Here is a 17,025-nt window from a genome sequence, read left to right as displayed (position 1 = left end):
TGAAAGGGCGATGAAAGAAAAATGATCAAATATCCCCTAGGCTTAGACAAAGTCTGAATTCACACAGTATGGCCCATGAAATTAGTACAGAACATTTAAATATATTCCCAGGAGAAATACTGTATTTGTAGCTCATCACTCGAAAAATAAATTGTATCTGTTTCTAATCTGAGTGAGAGATTGATTCAGTGTCCCTGAAAAATCTGTAAAGAGTTAAAAAAACAATTGACAACAAATAATCAGTTTTTGAATGTTTTGGTACAATGTGAGAAGAAGGCAAAATATTTACAATTGACTTATTATGTATATATGGTAAAATTACCACCTACCAATATATTGTATTATATCCACATCCACATTGGATAAAGCAATGTGGTCTTAGCAAAACAATATTGCTTTTGTAGGACAATGTAATATCTGTTCATAGCTGATGAGGTAAATGATTGGCTTGTCACGTGGTTTAAACATTTATGTTAAACCAGTCATTTGACATTACCCAAAAGATGACATCCTCTGTGCAAGAAGTATTTGCACAGAAAAGAAGGTGAGACCCTTCCAGTGGTGGTCCAAGCTTGCTGCTCTTCCACTCCAAATTGTTTTTTTAAATCCTGTCATTTTCACTGGCTGCTTCTTGCCAGTCTCCAGTGAACGCCGATATTTGCTCAACACCTGCAGTGAAGGGGGTCTCTCAGATGGCATGCAGTCTCTGTGCACCGTGTGTGCACATACAGTGCTCTGCCTGCTCAGCCTGTGTGTCTTTATTCCGTTGTGCTGCAAGTGTGTGTGTGTCTGAGCAGTCTCCCAGGGCAGAGCGTGCTAGGAGCCGCCGAGCTGCCTTCCCGGAGCACACTTCTCCCTCCTAACTCATCCTTGGGATCACAGTTCAGGCTAATCATTGACAGAGGTCCAACTTGCAACAGAAGATTGTTGTGTTTTTTTTTCCCACTGGCACGATAAGGCAGTCCAGCAGCTCAGGTCTTCAGATGGCCCCAGCTCAGCTTGGCTGAGCTCTCGTGTGCTTTCCCTGTCCTCTGCTCCAGCCGTCATGCTCGTCTCCCTCGGTTTGGGCTGGATCTGAGTCCCAGGGGAGCACAGGATGGGTCCCCTTGCTTTAAAAAGCCTGTTTGTGCTGCTCCTGTGTAGCCGGGGGGCCGTGGTCTGCCTGCCAGGAGATGGACGAGCCGTGTGGAGAGCGCAGTCCAGCTCAACCCCCGTGGACGCCAGCCAGCTGTTCCTGCACGGCACGTTCCCCCAGGACTTCCTCTGGGGAGCCGGGAGCGCCGCTTTTCCGAGCGAGGGAGCCTGGGACCAGGACGGCAAGGGCCCCTCCATTTGGGATCACTTCACTCGCTCCCAGCAGGCTCCGGGGTCTGGCACCTCCAGCGACAGCTACAGGCTGTGGGAGCAGGACGTGGAGCTGCTGAAGCACCTAGGGGTGCGGACCTACAGTTTCTCCATTTCGTGGCCCCGGCTGTTCCCCAACGGGACCGGCGGGGCCCCCAACCTGCCGGGGGTGGAGCACTACAATCTGCTGATTGACCGGCTGAAGCAGGAGGGCATCGAGCCCGTGGTCACCCTCTACCACTGGGACCTGCCCCTGGCACTCCAGCAGCGCCACAGCGGGTGGCACAGCGACGCCCTGGTGGATGACTTCGAGAGCTATGCCGCCTTCTGCTTCCAGAGCTTCGGGGATCGCGTCAAGTACTGGGTGACAATGCACAACCCCTACGCGGTGGCCTGGCACGGCTATGGGACAGGCGTGCATGCCCCCGGAGAGAGAGGGAACCTCACAGCTGTCTTTGCTGTGGCTCACAATCTAATCAAGGTGAGGTAGCGCGGCTGATAAGACGTAATGGGTTTTTTTTTTCCGTGCCTGATCTATCTGCAGCCTGGCATCATTCATTCAAGGACCCAGTCGCTCTCACACAAAGCCTGACTTTGTTTCTCAAGTGAAGCTGCTGCGGTTGCCTTTTTGTTATGTGCACTGCATAGTCTGCTCTACGGGTCAGTCATAATGATTATTTATTTAAGGCTCAGTGGAGAATGGGGAAGGGAATGCACAGACAGCATAGCATACACTTCTCCAGCGCCTATGATTTATTTATCATGATAGTCAGGACTTTGGTCTTTTGGTTCAGACACCGAGAGGTAATGAAATCCATAGGGGAGGATTCTGAAGAGTTCAGTTCTTTTCCATTTGTTTTTAGAATTGTTCTTTAAACCTCAATTCCCCTGTTTCCTGCATTTTGCAGCAACAGCCCAACTTCATCTTGTATAATAGTGATAGCTTGACAAACACAGATCACTGTAGTTTTTAAAGCTCGTGCTAAAACAAAACTCATTTAAAACTTGCCGCGTGTCTGAATGAAACAACATCAGCCCACACTGCTGGCTTCATTTTCTCACCCTGACAAAGACAGAATTAGGAGTCTCAGAATAATCCTAAAAACTAATTTCCTGTATTTTATATATAAATATAACCTGCAAGGAATAACCTGCTGTTGTCATGTGCCTCAAAAACATGGTTATATTAAACATTGTTCAGATTTTCCAAAGCAGCCTGTTTAGAGTTTGAGTACCTATCAAAATCTTTACTTAATACATAACCAGCAACAATTACTTCCAATTCTTTCAACTGCCATTTTGCAGTGACTCTTTTACTGCTTTCTCGTGTTGTACTATGCCCACACCAGAAAAGGCACACCACTTAAATGACACGTAAGTGAAGAAATGAGATTTAAAAACAGGAATTAAAGTCCGGGAATTATGACAGTCTTAAATTACTTGAGATATATAATAGATTTCGAGTAAGAAAAATATATCATTTTTGGGCACGATGAAAAGATACTGATGAATGACAATTCTGATTTCACAGGGGGGAAAATGAAAAGCGCTGATATGATACTATATTTCTGTAAGAGTTGACTCGTGATTACAAACCCAGGCTCTGACAGGTTTCCGTTACGCAGGAAGCAGCCTCTAGCAAAATAAAAAGCTGCCATCTAGCGTTAGTTTTGAAAACTGCGATGACAGGGTAGGTCATGATTGACAGCACGGGGACCCCTTGCTGAGCCCCGAGTTTCTGGAAAAGTCAGGTGTACAGCAGAGGGCTTGAAAGGTTTTTCTAGTAGCCTTTTATTAGAACATTTTCTGTTAAAGAATCTCACCTGTGACCCTGTGTTGTGTAATGAAATTCCACTTGAGTGGATCGCTAATGCTTCTGAATAATAAATAATTTCTATTTGTGATGACCCTCAAATTGAACAAAAATGTGTTCTTTTTCCTTAAAAGGCTATTTAAAAAAAAACTCAATCCTTGACGATTGAAACACTGATGCTTCTTCTTGCTCTTTTGATTGCCTGTTTCGTCTTAGGCCCATGCAAAAGCGTGGCACACGTACGACAGGAGATTTCGAAAACTCCAGCACGGACAGGTGTCCATAGCTCTGGGATCTCACTGGATAGAGCCGGAGGGAGGGAAAGCCAGCCCATTCAACGTGGAAAAATGCCAGGAGTCTATGGAGGCTGTTCTGGGCTGGTTTGCAGAGCCCATATACGGACAAGGGGACTACCCGACCCTCCTGAAAAACAGCACACATGGCCTCCTCCCTGCCTTCACTGCAGAAGAGAAGGACAACATTAAGGGGACTGCAGACTTCTTCGCTTTTTCGTTTGGGCCCAACAGCCTAAGGCTAGTACACAGTTCAGTGAGGTTTGGCCAACACGTGTCACTGAGCCTGAGACAGGTGCTGAACTGGATTAAACTTCAATACAACAATCCCAGAATTCTCATTCTGGAGAATGGGTGGTTCTCAGACACCAGCGTGACTACGGAAGACACTGTGGCCATCTACGTGATGAAAAAGTTCATAAACCAAGTTCTGCAGGGTGAGTATTAGGTGTAGGGTCCTGCTGGGTGCTGCTGTTCATGACTTGGTCGGTAATATCGTTTCCACAATTCATTTTTTGTGTAAGTTTCAGAACCATAATCTGTGTGAAGGATTGTGTTGCTGTTTCAACTCTTCCAGAAACTGATAGAGTATTTTAGGAAAGCACAGGTATTTAATAAAAGTTAGACTTATTATAACTGCATTATTGTCAGATGTACAGGTACTTGATGTGCACTTCACTTTATCAGGGAGAGGTGAGCCTTTAACAACCTTACAGAGAAGAACGCCAAGCTTCATGTTTCGGCTTTGTCTTTATCTTTCAGCAATGCTACACGATGGTGTGCAAGTCCTGGGTTATACCTTGTGGTCTCTGGTGGATGGTTTTGAGTGGAATTACGGCTATTCAGTCAGGAGAGGGCTGTTCTACGTGGACCCCAACAGCAAAGACAAAGCAAGAATCCCCAAGACATCAGCTGCTTTCTACAAACAGGTCATCAAAGACGGGGGCTTCCCTGGAAGGGAGGGGGACGAGGCTGTCCAGGGCCAGTTCCCCTGCGACTTTCACTGGGGCGTCTCCGACTCCGTACTGCAGGCAAGTGAAAAGGGCAGGAGGAGACAATGTGCACTTCTCTGGGAATAATCAGGGGGTAACTTGTAATAAAGCAAAGGTCCTAGTGCTCCCGCCTTACGGCTCAAGCATTGCAAGATATGCCAGCAACCCACTTTGCACCGAGTACGCACTGGGTCTGACACAGCATCATTGCCGTCTTCATGCACTTGTGCGGCGATGCAAGATACAGTAGATCTCATGATACAGTGCAGCACGCTTCACCAAAAAGAAAACCATGACGTCGATGCTACCAGATACTTCCATAAGTGTGTCATGGAGAGCAAATTCTGATGTATGATCTTCACATCGCCAAGTAACAGCGCCTGCAAATCAAGTGTTTTGGATATTTGCATTTCTGTGTGCTGTATAGTGTTCTCCCCAAAATGATGAACTGCTACTGGATTAGGCCAAGCACCCACATAAAACAAGTACTTGTCTTAGGAACTTGTACTTGGACAGTGTAAGACTGTCTGGAAACAGTTATATTAACAATTTGCAGCAATGTACATGTGTGTGTGTGTCATTTTTTTATCGCATTTACCAAATATTGTGCTGTATTGCCCTGCGTCTGTAAATATTGAAAAGGTGGGGACACTGATATTTAGGTTCAGGGTTAACCGTGAAAGTTTAAACCCAATTTTTAAAATGTTGACAGTTAGGCTTTTCTGTGGTGTAAGAGTGATGACCGGATCTCCGTTCGCTTTCGCCTGCTTGAGTCACATACAATGGACAATCAGTTATCAGCAGATAACTCCTCTATGCTAGACCAGCATCTCACCTACAGCTGGAGAACTCTACACTGTCTAGATTTCATGGGACTCTTTCAGTGCACTGAGCCTTGTTACGTACGATAGAAACTAAAATCTTCAGGGCATGGGTGAAGTCGTTTTACTTGAATTCTAAGCTAGCATGTCTTCAGCTTCAGGTTTTTCTCAAGACAGTTCAACTTTCACAAAAACAACATAAATAAGCCCTCATACAGGTCTTTAGTGTTTATACCAGAGCCCCTAAATTTCATACTTGGATGAAATCAGTGCTCTGTTAATTTCATAATGCAGTGGATTCACGTCAGATACAGGAAGCCAACTTTCAGCAGCAGCTGTAACAGCAAAGATCAAAACCAGTGTGATTATTCTTGACAAAGAGCTCCTGCCACTTCATTCTCAATCAACAGATGACCTGCTGATGACACGGTTTCATGCAAAAAAAGATGTCCTGCCAGGAGATACTGATCTCACGCACATGGAAATAAAAATAAGTAATTGAGAGAATTACTTATGTATTGATGTAAAAAAAGATTCCAGTGAACCCTTGTGATGAAGAGCAGGTTATTCACCATTAAAAATACGTTTCTTTTATTTCTCACTAACTACAACAGAGAAACATGAACCTAATGATAATAGTGAAAACTAGGGGGAAGTGGATTTAACACTTAAGAGAATAGGTGACATTTGCAGACAAAAGGCTGTTTGAGTCTGGAAACAGACAGAGGAGATCCTGAGATCAAACTGTTAGCAATCAAATGAGCTAAATGTTGTTGTTTTTTACCTCCTCTTCATTTGTAGCCTTTTTTGTGATCTTACAGACTGAGACATTTCTCACAATTTCTTCTGAATTAAAGTAGACATGAGAAACAATTCAAACAGTTGTGCTCAAGAGGAAATTTAAGGGTGTTCTTATATTCTGTCAATATCACAATATTACGTTCTGACCTTTTCCTTCGTTTTTGATTGTTTGATCTTCTCTGCCATGCTGATTATAGCTTAGCTGACCCATAGTACAATGAACAACAAGGCAGAGATCAGCAAAAGACTCAGTAATCAGAAAAGGCAGTCTAATGGCTGTTTAGAATTCCATAAATTGCAGTTATCCATGTATACCGCTGCACTAAAGACAGAAAAAATCCTTCTTACAATGAAAAGTGCAGACTTCTAAATCAAAAAAATGAATACAGGAACATCACTTACTCATTGGAGTCCCTGGGTCCCATTTCTCTGCAGGTGCGGTTCAGCCCCTCGTCCCCACAGTTCCTGGATCCGAACCTGTACCTGTGGAATGTCACGGGAGATGGAGCCCTGCGTCCGATCTCCGGGATCCGGATGGAAACTCGCGGCCCCCAGTGCACAGACTTCCTGGCCATCCCGAAGCATCTCCAGCTGGTCCAGATGTCTGGGGCCGACCACTACAGGTTCGCGCTGAACTGGTCCCTTCTTCTGCCCAGCGGCGACCTGTCCGCCGTCAACCGAGAGGCTGTGCGGTACTACAGGTGCGTGGTGACCGAGCTGCGGAAACGCGGGGTCCGGACGATGTTGACCTTGTACTACCCTACGTTCCATCACCAGCTTGGCCTCCCCGCCCCCCTACACAAGGCTGGAGGCTGGCTGAACCGGACCACCATTGAGGCGTTCCGGGACTACGCCGCCCTCTGCTTCCGAGAACTGGGCCCGTGGGTGAAGCACTGGATCACCCTCAACGAGCCCAACCGCCTGAGCCACGCCTACAACGCCAGCGGCAGCGACGCCTACACCGCCGCGCACCACCTGCTCCTGGCGCATGCGGCGGCCTGGCGCCTCTACGACCGGGAGTACCGGGCCCGGCAGGGGGGCCGGGTGTCCCTCTCTCTGCACGCTGACTGGGCGGAGCCCGCCAACCCCTACCTGGACTCCCACGCGTCCGCCGCCCGCCGCTTCCTGCTCTTCGAGCTGGCCTACTTCCTCGATCCGCTCCTCGGCCCCGGCGACTACCCGGCACCCCTGCGCCGCTACCTGCGGGAGAAGACCGGGGCCGGCCTCTCCCGTTCTGCCCTCCCGGATGTCACCCCGGAGGAGAGGGAGGCCTTCCGGGGCGCCCTGGACTTTGTGGCCCTCAACCACTTCACCACGCGCCTGGTGACCCACCGGCGCGCCAACGGCAGCCGGAACTTGGATGACCGGGACTGCGAGCTGATGTCCGACATCACCTTTCCTGCCTCCCAGCTGGGCCTCTCTGTGGTGCCCTGGGGGGTCCGCAGAGTTCTGGCCTGGGTCAGGGAACGGTACGGGGAGGAGGTGGAGATTTACATCACGGCCAACGGCGTGGACGAGCGGTCCCGGGACAACGACGTGGTGAGACAGTACTACATGAGGAGCTACCTGCAGGAAGTGCTGAAAGGTGAGACCCTGGGTGTAGCCCTGTGGCTATAGTTGGCAGCAACCGACAGCGTGCAGAGCCTTGTCAATCAGTTTCTTGCAGAGGGAAGATTGCTGTCTGGACAAACACTCTACTGTTGCAGCCGACTGTACTATTCATAGTTAGAACCCGAAGCAGATACCAATGAGATACCATTTCACAGAGTGAGAGCATCATTACTGAAACAACAGTATTTCTCTGCTAGTCAGTCTTAATTTTCTGTCAGTCACAAGACTTCTGTGAATGTGCGCTCCAAACAGGTATTTTACCACTCACAGTTTATCACTGTAGAAAGATAATCTTGAAGCCTCAAGTTGGAATCTTATACAACCTATCCATTAACATTTTAGCTAGCTTTGCCGGGTCTATAAGGAGCATTCTCATGCAGGGATGTGTACATAGTCCCACATACACTTTTTTTAGTTCTTCTTAACATTTAACTTGCATTTAATTGATTTTGGGTACTGAAATCTCTTATTGGTAGCCTAATAGTGCCACGGAGAAAAACATATTGCAGTTAAACACAATAATTATCTCCTCTAATCTCAATATTTGCATACCCCAACATGCTCTCCATGAGACACACAGACAGGGAGAAGCTTGGGGTCAAAGCGCAGGGTCAGCCATTTATACGGGTTTAATCTAGTTTAATGAATTACTAGTGGGTTTTATTGTGTACCTATACCTTTGATCTCAAAATCATGCAGAACAGTGAACCCCCAGTAAAATGTGTCCAGCTAGTGACTGGGTGTGATCATCTGGAAGGTCAGTGTCAGCCTCATGTTCAGAATGAATCAGCCTGCAAGTTTCACTTGGGGCAACGAGAATCATCTGACCTGGAACACTGTACATTGGAGCAGCCAGAAGCTCAACCCCGATGTTAAAAGGTTTTTACAGGTGCTTTTTTTTTGGAAACCTAAAACGATCATTACCGACACGTTACGTTTTTCATCGCTGGGACATCGTATAAAGGCCCCTGTATTTAAAAAGGTGTAGAAGTGCCAAATCCATACTGTAATCTACACGTCTCTAGTCTCTACATGTTCAGCTCATTCAGTGAACTAAATGAAACTCGTTCCTCTTGTGCCTTTCAGCCCATCAGCTTGATCACGTGAATGTGAAAGGGTACTACGTGTGGAAGCTCCAGGACAAACATATCCCTCAGTTTGGGCTCTTCAACTCCCAGCTCTTCCAATCAACTGCCCGGTCCTCCGTCAATACGTACAGAGAACTGATCGCCAACAGGGGCTTCCCCGCCTCGGGGCAGCTGGGAGTGTCTTGTGAGGAAGAGGAAGGGCGCAGCTGTTCAGTCTGTGCCTTCGTCCTGGAGAGGAAGCCCTTCTTCTTCTTCGGGATCTGCCTCTTCGTCACTCTGAGTCTGCTCACCACAGTGCTCGCCGTCGCCAGGAGGAGGAGAAGGAAGCCGAAACGCAGATCCCGGGCGCGTTCCAGGTGGGAGAGAGCGACCCTGCTCCAGCTCGGGAGCAACGTGAAGCAGAGCTGCTTCAGGAAGAACTAATCCGTGACGAATTGACGGGCGTTTTAATCCTGTTTTAGGGACGTGTCATCCAAGACGGTGGATACCTAACGTGTATATTTATTCGGTAGGTACTGTACGCATTAAGGAAAGACCTTCAGAACGTATTCAGCTCTGGTTAATATGCCGAATGTTTTTCACTTTGTACTTAAAGTGGAAATACTGGACTAATTATTCAGACATTGTTTTTACCAAGATATCAACTATTATTTCTAAATGTTTCTGGGGGATCAATTCCGCTGCTGTAGAAACACATCTTCGAACCTGTCGACATCTAAAAAGGTTTTAAGTTACTTTGGGGCGTTACCCAAGGTGATAAAATTACTATGAACCAAATAAAATTCAGTTTTACATTTTTGCTTTCAATCTAATGGTTTTAGAAATTAATTACAGGGGGTCAATCTGAGCACTTAAGAGAAACTTTTTAATCAAATTTGAAAGCAACTTTTTTCAGACCCAAGGAAACGTGTATCGAGCTGAATGCAAGTAAACTGAAGTATTTCCACTCCAGTCCTAACTCTGAACTACACTTCTGTACAAACTTGTGTAGTTTCTTCTCATGGTGACTTATTTAATTTTAGAGACTAAAAGGAGACATTTTTTATCTGTGATATCTTCAGCAGACAGCATTGTAGGCGCTCAAGATGCAGGGAAATGACCAAATCCAGAAATGTTCTGCTGCGAGAATAAATATTAATAAAGATATGTTGCGAACACTACTATACAACAGAGAACTGGATTATTTAAACCGCATATTATTCCCAAGATGTGTAATAATTAAGTGCAGTTCCCCATGTGTTAAAGGAATTTTTTAAAAATTTCATTTCACATCAGTATCCTCATGCCAGACCAGATGAAATGTTAGGAAGAATTTAAGGACTACTGTACACTTGGAACCAATATTCAAAATAAATTGTACCAGCAAATGCATTCCCCAAGACCACTTGAACAAAATATCCAGCCACACAGGTAAAAGTAATTTCCTACCAAATGAATGAGATGGGACCCTTGGGTTCCATGTTCAAAAATGAATTGTCCCAATAGTCCCCTGGGAGTAAATTGCTCAAGAATGTCCTTTACTTACTCCCCTGTTTCAGAGGACACCCAGACATGGAATGTGCACGATTCTGGTTTTGTTTCAGTTCTTATAGCTAGATTTCCATCTCCAGTGCTTGAAGTATTTGGGAAACAGGCGTTGCAACAGGGCAATTTATAGCAATTAGATCAATTGGGTATTTGAAAACCCAGGTACAAAGCAGCCCCCAAAACCCTCAAGGACTGGAGTTGTGCAGCTGAGCTCAAAACAATTTGAAGCTGGAATCTACTTCGGTTTTTTTAGTAAGGCAAGTACAGAAGGACAGCCACAGCATGCTGGTGTCAACAACTTGGATGGGTAATTTGGTCTGTGTTCCTACAATACTTTGTGTCATTTATAAAGGAAACGGTATCAGTTTTCATTTAAATGCGCCTACATTTTCACTTGTCTAATCTGGTTCTGGTTCAGATGACATCCACTGCGTTGACTTTGTCAATGTTGTTTGTTCTTCATACCACTTGAATATTGAGCTACCCAACACTGGATGTTCACAAGATGGGCCAAAATGTAATCCGTAAGCTCTTATATGAGCATCCTCGATAAACAGTTCAGAAAGGTCTGCCTGAACACTCCCACATTTCACTACACAAGAAAGTGTATTCCTTAGAAAACAAACTCTCTGCATCATCTGGTGGCAAAAAAGATGGTTTTATTGTCTCAAAGAGGACAGATTTTACTCGCTGTGCAAATCAATAACAGTTGTCTTCTTGTTCACATAAATGCCATCCAGGAATTTTCGGATATCCTTCTTCTTCACTGTTGTAGCTTGTTGGATCAGGGCAGCTGTACAGGAGAAGCACAGATTACCAACACAGAAAACCCAGCAGCAATCTATCTCAGTTTTACACCACAATTCTGAAAGTCTGACAATTTATTACCTTTTAACCCTAATGTTTATACTGTCTAAACTAAGAAGTGTTAAACCCAGGTGTGAGAAATATCTTCCTGTGGGTTTTAGAAATATAAATGTTAATACCACACTGAAAAATAAAAAGCAGACGTTTTGCCCATGGAATCTTCTTCAGGTTTTACAAGGAGCCTAAAAAGAACAGTGAGCAAGGTGTCAACCTCAGTTAATTAAGCTCAGCTTCGGCTCTCCGGGACTAGAGCTGGCAAAAAGCATTTAAATTCTGAGGTACCAATCAAAAATTCATCTTGAAGCCAGGAAAAAAATTCAAGCTTTCCAATTCCAAACATTTTACACTCAACAGTTATCCAAGAACAACTAACAAATACTCTGGTGCTTATATTTCTCCTGACTTTTCTTTGAAATCTTGCATATATTCTAGTTTTTTGCACGCACTGGACCTGTTTTCCCAGATAATATTTTGAATATACACCTGGAGTGTTGCACATCACATAATGTGGCACAAATTACCAAGGACACACTTGGCACTTAATTGCTCAAAAGGGCAAGGAAAAAAAAAAAGCTTTGGTAATAAAGCACATTCTAACCTTAGAGGTTTATTGCTCTGGTTCCACAACTGTTCCCTTCTCCGAGACATAAATGCCATCCAGGAATTTCCTGATATCCTTGTTTTTGACTGTGGTTGCCTGCTGGATCAAAGCCGCTGGAAAATACAATATTCAGGTCAGTCAAACAGAACATGCAGCCATGGCATCATAGAAAAACACAAGACCGAGGATTCTGAAATACAGTACAATAAATTCCTGTTTCATCCCAAACCAGCAAAGAAATAGCAAAGAAAGGCAACTTATGTTCCATGGTGCATTCACAGGAAAACTGACTTAAGAGTTTGAGAAGCAACCTGCTCTCCTCAGATCTACCCAGAAGGTACCTGGTTTTTAAGAGCCAGGCATGTTTTGCACTGCAGCATCTGGCCAGCAATTGCTGCTCCTAGTGGCCATTTATTTTGTGTACTGTGTTTTTTCTGTGACAAAATTCTTTTTTTTTTTACCTGAAGATCATGGCTTAAAGTAAAAACTTTCAGAAACCTGCCTAAAACACCATAACAGGTTCAAATTCTGAAACATGAAAGTGTAAGAATAATGATGGATGTACAGTACAAATATCTGATTTGCACTCTGCACATTGATGTTCTGCCATTTATAAGGAAGATACTAAATAGTAAATAACCAATTATACTTAGTATGCACATGAATGTTCGCAATTTAAGTCCAGTTGATCCAAGGAGGAGCCTGGAATTTCCCTTCCACAGATATGGCAGAATACCCTGGAGGAGCATGCTGTCCGAGGGTTTTTCACCAAAACTAAGCCCAGCATTGGTTTAACACTCGTCTGGTTCTATCCAAAGCCATACTCCACACGGTAATATCCAGGATTACAGCAAGAGGAGTATGCTTAAAAAAGGTTAGTAACACCAAAATACAATCCACTCATGAAGACAGCAGATCACACTTATTGCTGCACTTGGAAATGGGAACCTTCAGCCAACACTATTGTTAATTCATCCAACAAATCCTCCACTGTCACTGCAAACACAAACACTTTGGCACTGAGCTGTTGCAGGGCTGCAAAAGAGTCAAACAAAATGATCAAGTCTAAAACCACAAATGACCAGAGACCCCCAGACAGCGCACTGACCTGAGTTGGACACGAGCTCGATGTCATTTCCCTCCAGGACCAGCTCGTCTTTCTGTGCCTGGGAGACTGTGCATGACACACCTGAGCAACAGGAAAGAGTTCAGGACAGGTCACCTGTATGCCTCCTCAGAGGCAGCAGCAGCTCATTTTAAATTGACAAGGATACATCAAAACTATAGGGCAGTGTACTCCGAAAAATTGTACCACAGGGAAAAGACAAACCTCACAGCAAGTTTCCACAAAACATCAATGTGAATTGACATGCACTTAGATCTATTTCTTCCAAGGATTTTAAGAAGAAATTTCTACGGTTAAGAACTTCTTTAGAAACAACAAAGTAGCAGCTATATTTAAGTAGCTGATAATCAGGAAGATCCAGATGCAGTTCTTTACACTCAAGAGCTGCATGCAGACAGTAGGATTCACTTGCTCTAAGTTAAACTCCACTTCACAATAAATTACAGATACACCTCAAATATCAAAAGGGTCATTCACTAGTCCAGCTATCCTTTCCAAAATCAAATACTATAGGGCAATTCTTTATGAAATTAAAAAAAAAATCCCACAGCTCAATACAAAGCACACACCTTGCCTCATGCGCACTCTGCGGATGTACTTCTCGCCCAGGAAGTTTCTGATCTCCACCAGGCTTCCACTCTCCTGCATCACCACGTTGATGGGGAAGTGAGCGTACACAGACCTCATCTTGTACCGGAAACCCTGCGCAAGGAACAAGACGCTCAGCCTCCATCTTATCAACATTTAGCTTAGCGCACCCAGTGTGTGGGGTGTTGTTGTTGGCTGGGACAGATGAGTCCTCAAGTTAAAGGGACCTGCTGGTATACTGGTGAAGGACAGGTCTTCTTACCAGATTCAGAGTTCAGACTCTAACTGTGCTGCCAGATACACCCAGTAGCTAGCTCTGTGGCCTGCTCATATGTCCTACTGCATGCGAAAGCATTTACAGACGCACAACTTTCCAAACTATTTCTTCAGGTCACAGGAAAGCTTGTTCCTAAGAGAACACCGCTGACCTATTTTTGACTGACTGTCAGACAAACAACTCGAATACATTTCCCCCAATCCACCACTGTCAGCTGATCTAATTCTCCTCACTGTGCTACAGGAAGGGTCAGCAAAAACTCACCAGCGTCACGCCCTTGATCATGTTCTGCACGTGGCTGCAGATGGTTCGGACTGTAGCCAGCTCTTTTCTGTTGCCCCACCATTTGTCGACTCGAAGCTGGAGAAGAGAGGAGCAGTAATTTAGTTGCAAGTCCACGGTAAGTCAACCTATAGTGTGAAATATCAGGTGCCTCCCTGACATTAAACAGAATACCAAAATCACACAATATTGGACAGAGCCTTATCCTATCACACTTGTTCAACACTAACAGATTAATTAAAATGTTAAACAGTCACATGACTGTTAAGTGCACTGTGGTTTCAGTCCAAATCTGACAATTATGAGACATGTACTAGAACCCAGATGTCATTTGTTAAATTTAACTGTTTGTTGAACACATCAATGGACTTCAATACATTCAATTCTTTCAGAGATTTAAAACAACTAGATTTGTTCCTTAACCACCAACCATTCCACTTTGTTAGTATCAACAAAAGCACACCACAAGACAAATCAGGGGTAACTTCAAATGAACAACCCCCAGAAAACTAAAACTGTTCAAGGTTAAGCGCATTAATAAAATCTTGCAGACCCCTGCAACCATCACTCTGAAACTCTGCTTAATACCTGAAAGTCTACTGAGAAGTACTACAGCCTTGAAGAGATAAATAGCTTAGTACATTTACAGCCGAACAGATTAGCGACTTAAGTAAATGATTAACAATCCAAACAAAAAACTTTGTTGTACTTTATGCTTCCCAACACACAGCAATTTTAAAAGGCACTTGTGTGTTACATGTTGCTTAGCGCAATAAATGTAGGCAGAAGCAGTCAAACACAGCGTGCCATTAGAATACAATACTAAAGAAATACTCATGCAAGCGCTGGAGAGCACATTATTTTCCTGCATCTCTTGCAGGTGCTCCCTTATTAAGTCCGTAAAAGAAGTGATGGTCAATCGTGGAACTGAAGATCTGGTGTCTTTGCAAGTTCTCATTCTAACACAGCCCTTGATGCATCACGTTTGGCCCTTTCAACCAATAATAGAACTGTTTAATTTCTCCTAGCTCTTCAGCCACGAGTTTAAGAAGACATAAAAAGTCTGCTGACACACCAGCTCTCCAGAACATCCCTTTAACTCAACAAGGTGGTGAGTGCCTGGAACAAGTCACCCAGCCAAGTGGCTGAAAAAGATCCCATGAGATTTTTCAGGAAACAAGAACAGTTCATAATCAAGGGGAAGCCATTTGGCCCATGCAGTCCGTTACACAGTAGGTCATTGATCCATGGATTTCATCCAGCTGTTATTTGACAAAAGCCTGGGTATCATCTTAAACATAGCTGGTTAACATGTTCCACACTCCCACAACTCTTTGCGTAAATGGCTCCCATTCTCAGTTGTGAATGCACTTCTATGCTAGTTTTCACTTGTGTCCTCGGCATCTTGTTCTGCAGTTTATCCCGAAGACGTTCACTGCCTTGATTTCAAAACAGCTGGAAGACATCCTAGGGGTTAACAAGGTACCAGCACGCTCCCCCAGCCCAGCCCCTCACCTTCTTGTGCTTCTTGCCCAGCAGGCTCAGCTCCAGGTTGATGTGGTTGAACTCCCGCCGCAGAGTCCCGCGGGGTCCCTTCACGATCACGGTCCTTCCCTTCAACGTCACGTCGACTGCGGACACAACCGGAGAGGCCGGGTTAGTCTGTGGCTCACTGGGCACACCAAACACCCTTCGAGTAATCATTTGAGGTGCTCTGCCAAGCCAAATTGAGATCTTGCCTTTACTGGCATGATCACTAATTTACTCCCCCCCATCAGCATGCTCATCTGGATTCCAGAATGGAGATTGATTTGATCTGATCAGTCTAAGATGGTCCACCTTTTTTCCTCTTCGGAAAAGGAGACTTCAGAAAACTTCAGAATTCACTCTGCCACTGCCATCACGAGTTAAACAACTAATAAATACAAGCGAGCCAGTTTCACAGGAGGTCAACCATGACATTGCCTGCACCATACTTCACATACGAAGGCTGTACTCTCTGGAGCCTCTGCAGTTCGTCTCTTTTCCATCATAGACAAAGGTTTACCACTGCTTACCGTTGTCGGGAATGTCGACGGTCTGGTTGCTGAGGATGGTCTTCATTCTGAGAGGAAACGACAACATGAACATTTCACTACACGTCTGCATGAACTGCAAAACTACTGTAGCGCCTTCCGCTCCTCAAGGAATAAAACTCCTAGCCTGTACACTGTGCAGAAACACACACACACCCCAGCTCAAGAGCCACAGTGCAGGAGGTGTCGTAGTCCTGTTTGTTATTCGCCACTTAAAGGTCACTCTGTGGCTGAACTTCAAAACTTTTACAACAAGGCTCCACAACCCACAGAGCTACAAGATGCTTTCACCCGGATTTTAGTCCACCTGGAAACTAAAACACTAAGCTGCTACTACTACAAACCAGCTACTCTCTAGAACCGGATTTTAGATTTCTAACCAAATTCCTTTGGAAAAACAAAGTCACAAGGGTAGGTTAGACATTCATATTGGTTCTGTGTCAAGACCCGAGTTTTAGCTCAACATCATTATGGGTTTCCTTTCTGGAGCAGTCGACTCCAGAACTGACATTTTGGATGGGAGCGTTTCCGGATACAATTTCCATCAGCATCTTTAAAGCTCTTTGCAAGGGTACAGTACAGTACAGAAAGGGGTTTTCTCAACAAGCTGAGGGGAACACAGCTCAGAGGTGCAACAGCTGAACAGGTGCCTTCAGAAAACAGACCCACTGGAGTTACAGCCCAGGACCTGGCCTGGACAATCCTCACTCTCACAATAACGCAAACAAAATAATTGCGATGTATCCGCTTTAAAAAAAAACCCACTTCATACGCGTCCAATAAAACAAGAACACGTTTCTTCAGTTAGAATGTCATTTTAAGCAACAGTAGGGCGAGTGTGCTCCCCTCTGTCCAAGCATATCTTAAAATGTAAAAATTAAGGGGTTAAGAAGTTTTATACTTGTGTACCTAATGCGAC

At 44.7% G+C, this 17,025-nt stretch overlaps 2 protein-coding genes across 2 annotated transcripts; one reads left to right on the top strand and one right to left on the bottom strand.

Moving 5' to 3' along the window:
• The first annotated feature begins 888 nt into the window (after positions 1–888).
• On the top strand, positions 889–9,923 carry klb (klotho beta). The gene is made up of 5 exons (XM_006630047.3): positions 889–1,825; positions 3,374–3,887; positions 4,213–4,481; positions 6,500–7,649; positions 8,762–9,923. The coding sequence occupies exons 1-5, from the start codon at positions 1,097–1,099 to the stop codon at positions 9,184–9,186; spliced, it is 3,087 nt and encodes a 1,028-aa protein (XP_006630110.2). The 5' UTR covers positions 889–1,096; the 3' UTR covers positions 9,187–9,923.
• Positions 9,924–10,929: 1,006 nt separating this feature from the next.
• rpl9 (ribosomal protein L9) lies at positions 10,930–16,195 on the bottom strand. The gene is made up of 7 exons (XM_006629925.2): positions 16,089–16,195; positions 15,547–15,662; positions 14,014–14,109; positions 13,454–13,586; positions 12,867–12,947; positions 11,756–11,871; positions 10,930–11,083 (listed from the first exon to the last, which is right to left on the bottom strand). Exons 1-6 carry the CDS (start codon positions 16,177–16,179, stop codon positions 11,765–11,767), a joined length of 624 nt encoding a protein of 207 aa, XP_006629988.2. The 5' UTR covers positions 16,180–16,195; the 3' UTR covers positions 10,930–11,083; positions 11,756–11,764.
• Positions 16,196–17,025: the final 830 nt, after the last annotated feature.

This window comes from Lepisosteus oculatus, chromosome 1 (genome assembly GCF_040954835.1).
Source record: "Lepisosteus oculatus isolate fLepOcu1 chromosome 1, fLepOcu1.hap2, whole genome shotgun sequence".
Classification (NCBI taxonomy): Eukaryota; Metazoa; Chordata; class Actinopteri; order Semionotiformes; family Lepisosteidae; genus Lepisosteus; species Lepisosteus oculatus.
The sequence above is the reverse complement of the archived record's forward strand: the minus strand, read 5'-3'. Positions and strand labels throughout refer to the sequence as shown.

Excerpts from the sequence above, each read along its gene's own strand:
- klb (XM_006630047.3), top strand. The coding sequence starts at position 1,097 with ATGGGTCCCCTTGCTTTAAAAAGCCTGTTTGTGCTGCTCCTGTGTAGC. Across the intron at positions 3,888-4,212 it reads CATAAACCAAGTTCTGCAGG|CAATGCTACACGATGGTGTG; the intron begins GTGAGTATTAGG and ends TTTATCTTTCAG. Across the intron at positions 4,482-6,499 it reads TCTCCGACTCCGTACTGCAG|GTGCGGTTCAGCCCCTCGTC; the intron begins GCAAGTGAAAAG and ends ATTTCTCTGCAG.
- rpl9 (XM_006629925.2), bottom strand. The coding sequence starts at position 16,179 with ATGCAGACGTGTAGTGAAATGTTCATGTTGTCGTTTCCTCTCAGAATG. Across the intron at positions 15,663-16,088 it reads CGTCGACATTCCCGACAACG|TCGACGTGACGTTGAAGGGA; the intron begins GTAAGCAGTGGT and ends TTGTGTCCGCAG. Across the intron at positions 14,110-15,546 it reads TGGGCAAGAAGCACAAGAAG|CTTCGAGTCGACAAATGGTG; the intron begins GTGAGGGGCTGG and ends TCTCTTCTCCAG.